The 6144-nt window shown below is 47.5% G+C and overlaps 1 protein-coding gene across 1 annotated transcript; it reads left to right on the forward strand.

Moving 5' to 3' along the window:
• The first annotated feature begins 2226 nt into the window (after positions 1-2226).
• S100B (S100 calcium binding protein B) lies at positions 2227-4992 on the forward strand. The gene is made up of 2 exons (XM_007452475.1): positions 2227-2364; positions 4851-4992. Exons 1-2 carry the CDS (start codon positions 2227-2229, stop codon positions 4989-4991), a joined length of 279 nt encoding a protein of 92 aa, XP_007452537.1. The 3' UTR covers position 4992.
• The last annotated feature ends 1152 nt before the right edge of the window (positions 4993-6144 follow it).

A 6144-nucleotide genomic window follows, 5' to 3' on the forward strand; every position in this document is an offset into this window, starting at 1 on the left:
CTTTAACCATCAATTGGGAAGAATTTAACAGGAAAAACTTTAAAAAGTTAATTTGTAGTGTGGTTATGAAGAAAGTCACATTTTATGGAGTCTTCACATGTGGGATATATATTTTATGCCTTTTTTCCTTTAACAGAAACCCCGCTAGTCATACTTCACACAAAGAGTAATTTAGCCTCCCCTTCCCCCAATCATCATGAAGCTCGAGAAGCAAAAGGATCACGCAAAAGTCTCTTGGGATTTTTGTTTAAAAAAAAATTAATAATTGAAAACGAATGCAAAGGATAAGAAAGTATGAAATGCTAAAGATTTTAATCCATCTGCATTATTCTATCTATGTGTGATATATCTGATTTTTAGGGACTGAGAGCAAAACAAAGTATACTGATTATCAATAGGGTGAATTTAGCAAAGATCAGAGGCCAAGGCAAAAATCCTCAATCCTTTTTCATTTGAAAATCAAAAATAAAAATAAGAATTTAAATGTTATATTCCAATTTATTTTTAAGATGCAAATGATATTCAACCCAGGAATGGTTTTGCAAAAATTAGACATAATTCTTTTATTTATTTTTAACTATGACATTGCAAAGATTCTTTAATGATTAGAACTCAAGGCCAAAAGTTGGCATATTTCTCTCGCTGAGTGTCTCAGTTTTGTGAAACAATTGACAAGCAGTCCTTTGTAAACTGCCTGATTCCCAGGGTTGAACAGCTGTTTCCTTAGGTTGCAGGCCACGGTATAAGGTATGCGCTGGGACTGGAGATGGAAGCCTCCTGCTTCGATAAGTGCCGAGAAGTGCATGGCGATGCCTCCATGAATACCAAGTGCCTGGCGGTGGCCCAGCCTCCGGCCCATTTGTTCTGGCTTCAGGGCTGGTGGCGGGGAGGAAAACATTTCCCTCCACCCTTCTAGGTTCTTCTGGCCGGTCTAAGAATTAAATAGACGTGAGACAGGTTAACAGAAGAAACTCAAACCATAGTTTAATAACATGCATACATGGGAGAGACCCAGGAAGACTGAGTCACTCACAAAAACGCCCCCAGACCCTCCGTCACCTTAAATACCATGACCAGCTAAAGACAAAGGAGGCTGTTGGGGGGGTGGGGGGGAGCCTGGCACTTTAGAGGGGAGGAAAGCAATTCAGACGGAGATGGAAAAGCACATGTTTGGTAAAGCAGTGTTTGCTGCGCCATGAAGAGGCGATGGGACACAGAGCGGACTCAGATCTCTAAGAGTTCCGCTACCCACCCTTGGCCCGTATGCTTTGCTGACATCTCTAGTGAATACTCCATTCCTGTAACAGGCCCTCCATCTAAGTTCTGATTCAGGCAGCTAAGGGGAAGGTCAGTGTTTCTTCCTGAAACTTCAGGGCCTGGATCGTTTTTCCGCCCAAAATAATCTGCATGCCAAAGAGACATTTGGGGTGGCAACTTTTCTACCTTCAGCAGCTTCATCAGACGACCGTATGATACATGTTCGTTTCTGGTAGTCAAGGTACCTTTTCTTCATTTTCAAAATAATTTGTGGCAATTCTATCATATTTATTTTTCCAGTTGAATTTTATAGCTGGTTTTTGGTCAGGTTCCTCACCCATCCAAAAAACAAAAAAAGCCATAGACATTTTTGTTAAAAATGAGTTTTAAAAAATGAGTTAAATTTATATATCCATTCGAAGGAAAGTAAGTTCCTACATTTTATGCCCTTAGTATCTTTTGGAAGGACCTGCACTTTTCTTGCTAAACTTATTCTTAGTAATACATGTGTGCTGCTGTAAAATAAGACTTTTCCACTGTGTTTTCTAATTGTTCATTGACAGAACATAGGGATCCTGTTGACTTTCGTATCCTCATTTGGTTCCTAGTCACCGCAGTTCATTCTAACAGCTTGCTCCCCTGCTCTGTCCTCATCTTGGAGCCGGGCCAGAGGGGCCTCGGGTGGGGGTGGTGGAAGGAGTCAGTCTGAAGCCCCTTCACTGCTCTGCCTGGGTATTTTGGCTGAAGTTTCCCACTGGCCGAACCAACCAGAAGCCAGAGGGCATGGGAACAGAGTAAACAGAGCGGGGGCGGGGGGGGGGGGGGGCCCCCCGCACGGGAGAGATGCACCACTCTGAGCCCAAAAGGGGAGGTGAGCCGAGGCTGTCGTGCGCCCTGGGGGCTGAGGTCTGAGTAGGTAACACCTTAACTGTTCTGTGCTAGAAGGCATCTTTCTTTGTGGCCCCCAGGATGTCTGAGCTGGAGAAGGCCATGGTGGCCCTAATTGATGTCTTCCATCAATATTCCGGAAGGGAAGGTGACAAGCACAAGCTAAAGAAGTCCGAGCTCAAGGAGCTCATCAACAATGAGCTTTCCCACTTTTTAGAGGTGAGTCTTGCTTTTTAAAACTGACAAGTTAATCTGCTCTCCTGTCTGCTTGTAAAACCACCTGTCCACTTCCTCTTCTGAGCTGCCCTGAAGGTGGTTCCAGGTCAGTGTCAGGACTCCTACGTTGTTTCTGAAAAACGTGTTTGCACTGGTGAGCCCTCAGTACAGAGGCTGGCTTAGGTAGGCCCCACCGTATTCATTTTGTGTGCAGTAGGAGCGTCAAGGAAAGACTGCTGTCTCAAGTGCAAAAGTACAGGTTCCAAATAATACTGCCTTTTCTCTGAGAAATCTGAGGATGCACAGCAATAACGATGACAAAAAAAAAAAGACAAAGAAAAAGAAACAAGGGCCTCCCTGGTGGCGCAGTGGTTGAGAGTCCGCCGGCCGATGCAGGGGACACGGGTTCGTGCCCCGGTCCGGGAAGATCCCACATGCCGCGGAGCGGCTGCGCCCGTGAGCCATGGCCGCTGAGCCTGCGCGTCCGGAGCCTGTGCTCCGAAACGGGAGAGGCCACAACAGTGGGAGGCCCCCGTACCGCAAAATAAATAAATAAATAAAGAGGACAAAATGGGATGGAAAATATACTCATGACTTATCATGGGTCACAGTGAACATATAAGAAGGCTGTTAAAAATAAGCTTTTGCTCTTGGGAAAAGGACTGTTTCGGCTTTTCCTACATGGTTACATGGTGATAAGATGCCATTCACTCAGCAGACGTTACTGAGCTCTCAGCTTGGTCGATGCTGGGAGAGACACAGGCCCCACAACCTGGTGCATCACTGAGTGGCCACAAGCTGCTCACAAGAGAGGCCCCGGGTCCTTGCCGGGGGCTCTGTGGGGCCAGGGGCCTTGGAGGGGAACTTGAGAAGCTGCGTGAGGGCGCCCAGTGAGCCCCGTCCTGCCCTGGCAGCTCCTGCTCTGGTGGACGTGTGTCCAGGCTTCCCCAGCCGCTGCCTCCGCTGCCCTGGGATCAGCCACACGCATTATCTCTGTGGCATGAGCCCCGTGTCCTCGAGGCAATAAACTGCAGTCCACCTGGTGCCTGACCTTCCCTTGGTGCCCAGAACCAAGGTCACTGAAGTGACCAGTCACACACAGAGGAAATGGCCAGACCGTGAACCAGTGCTCTAGTGTCTGACCAAGAGCTAATTCCGGGGAAGATACGAGAGCCCCAGGCCAGGGCCCTGCCACACAGTGGTGGACAGCTGTCCTCCTGGGAAGGACAAGCCCCAGGCTCCACGTCCCATGTCTGCAGGGCTCCTCCCGCCCCGCTGTCCCCGCCCCACCCAAACACCCCATTGGCAGAGGAAGCGGCCTGCAGGCTTGGGGCGGGACCCTCTAGTCTGATTCCAGGGCTGGTGTTCTCAGGCGTCCAAGTTCACCTAGTGGCAGCTGCCCCACGCACGCTTTCACTTACCTGGTCGCCCCGATTCTGCCTCGTAACCTAACAGTCAGAAGAAGGTCCCCGATTCTTGCGTAAAACGAATTGTTGAAAGGATGAGACAGTGCTTGTCAAGTGCGGCTCAACAAGTGCAGCTACTGTCATTAATTATTGATTTCAAACATAGAAAAAGCTTAGCATGTGGGAACCACAATTTGTAAAAGGTAAGTAATTCACAGTAAGTGTGTCAAGGTATCATGAACGTTGCTGGCCTGGTTTTACGAGGTAGCTTCTGTCTGGGGGCAAATCTATCATGTAATTGAAATTAATCTTTTAGCAGCTGCGTATAGGTCCCACCCCGATGCGCACAGGACTCTCAACCTTTTACATGTTTTATATCCAAGGCAGCCACTGTGCGCTGCACTCAGCTTCTTCGGGCCAAGCTCTCCTGCCCTGAGGAATCATTCAGAACATTCCGCGCAGCGCACATCTTTCCTTCACTGTGTCCCTTCCTCTGAGACTCTCTCACCACTCACTTGGCTGCACGTTGGGCAGAATGTCAGGAAAAGTCCCAGGACACCTGGAAGGCAACTCAAGTGGCAAAAAGACACAAGAAGTTAACAAATTTAGGGCATGTTCCCAAGAGTTATTTCAGCCAAAAACCGCTTTCAGAACACGAACATCCACTGGAAGCCCTCACTATAGGGCCTTCTACACACAGAAGCAATGAAAAACTTACAGGGGCCAAAAGTTCAGACATTTGCATGTAATATGCTCAGGCTGATCTAGACCGTACTATTCTTTTCTGGGTATTTTAACACAAACAACCCGCAGTTTTTCAGATCTTGGCTGTTCCATTCAGTCTTTAAGTAGGTCAGGCCCCACTGGACCTAAAGGAAGGTGGAAGAGAAGGCTCAGACCCCCAGAGACGTCTGCCAGCCAACAGCCTCCTGGTCTCAGGACAAGTCCTTTCTGGCATTTTTCATTTCATGTCTGAGGTTGTTTCTGATACAAATTATTAAAGCCAGCCAACTTCCGATCATGTTTTGATATCCTTAAATTTCATTTAGCAACAAGCTGGACAACTGCTCTTGTTTCTCTTAGGAAATCAAAGAGCAGGAGGTTGTGGACAAAGTCATGGAAACACTGGACAGCGATGGAGATGGTGAATGCGACTTCCAGGAATTTATGGCTTTTGTTGCCATGGTTACCACCGCCTGCCATGAGTTCTTTGAACACGAATGAACTAGAGAAAGCAGCCGGGCTGTTCCTGTAGCAGAGACGGAGGTCGGGCAGGGAAGCCAAGGCAGGCCTTGCAGGGTAGTAGGGGCTGAGCTTTCCAGCTGTGTCGTAGCCAATTAGGGAGCTTGATTTGCTTCGCGAATGAAAAATTGAAACCTCTTTGCAAAGGGCTGTTTTTAGTGGCCCCCAGCATTATTTCAGCGCTATTAGGCATCCGTGTTAGCTGACTGGCCCCAGGGACTCTTGGTAATCACCACTTAGGAAAGTCAATCCTCAGTCACAAAGCATGTGCCGTACTGGCTATCCTGGCTGTGTAGACCCCCTAACCCAGAAAAAACAAACTGATTATCAGAAATGACTGGAGCATTGTGGTTTCCGTAAGCTTCCACTATATTTAAAAACACAAAGCTTTGTCCACCATCCTTTGAAAAGGCTGCCCTTCATTACATCTGCTCATCACTGGGGCAAGTGAAACCTAATGTGGTCGGGTGGCCTGACAGTCTGTCCCACCTACCAAAGAGCACGGTCACATTTAGAGCCCTTTCCTGCAGGTGGGCTGCGATTAATGAGTGAGTAGTTAATGCTAACAGTTCTACACGGAAAACCTGTTTCATAAGCCGACAAGTACTGACATGGTAACTGTAATCAGAACTGAGAATCAAGCTTCTGCGTTCGGTGGGGTTCTCCCGACAGGATCACACTTTGCTGGATCTATGGGGCATGGGGCAGCAGGGGCAGGGGGCTCGGGGCGGATCTCAGCTCTGCCTCTGGAGACAGCTGTACCCAAGCACCCACGCCTCCTGTCCTGCCTATAGAATGAGGGTTATGACGGATGTGTTTGGTCTGTTGGTGAAGGTCATTCCCGACCTGTCTGTGCGCAGCAGACAGGGTCTGCTTGTGGCTGTTGGTGAAGCCAAGGAACTTTATGACCTTTATGCTTTTGTATCCACCAATTCAAACAAATCAAGTTACAAATATTAAGAATTACTTCCAGGAAAATTCAAATTAAGCTTATCCACCGTTTTTCTGTTTTGCTTTTTTTTAAGGACACAGACTTGGAAATCATAAACTAATTGTTCGCGTGTATTTGCATTAAATAAAAAGCATTGTAACAAGTCTCTGTAGCTGTAAAACATGAAATAAAGGCTAAATTCCT

This window comes from Lipotes vexillifer, unplaced genomic scaffold (genome assembly GCF_000442215.2).
Source record: "Lipotes vexillifer unplaced genomic scaffold, Lipotes_vexillifer_v1.1 scaffold545, whole genome shotgun sequence".
Classification (NCBI taxonomy): Eukaryota; Metazoa; Chordata; class Mammalia; order Artiodactyla; family Lipotidae; genus Lipotes; species Lipotes vexillifer.

Coding starts and splice junctions, on each gene's coding strand:
- S100B (XM_007452475.1), top strand. CDS start 2,227: ATGTCTGAGCTGGAGAAGGCCATGGTGGCCCTAATTGATGTCTTCCAT. Junction 2,365..4,850: donor AGCTTTCCCACTTTTTAGAG/GTGAGTCTTGCT, acceptor TGTTTCTCTTAG/GAAATCAAAGAGCAGGAGGT.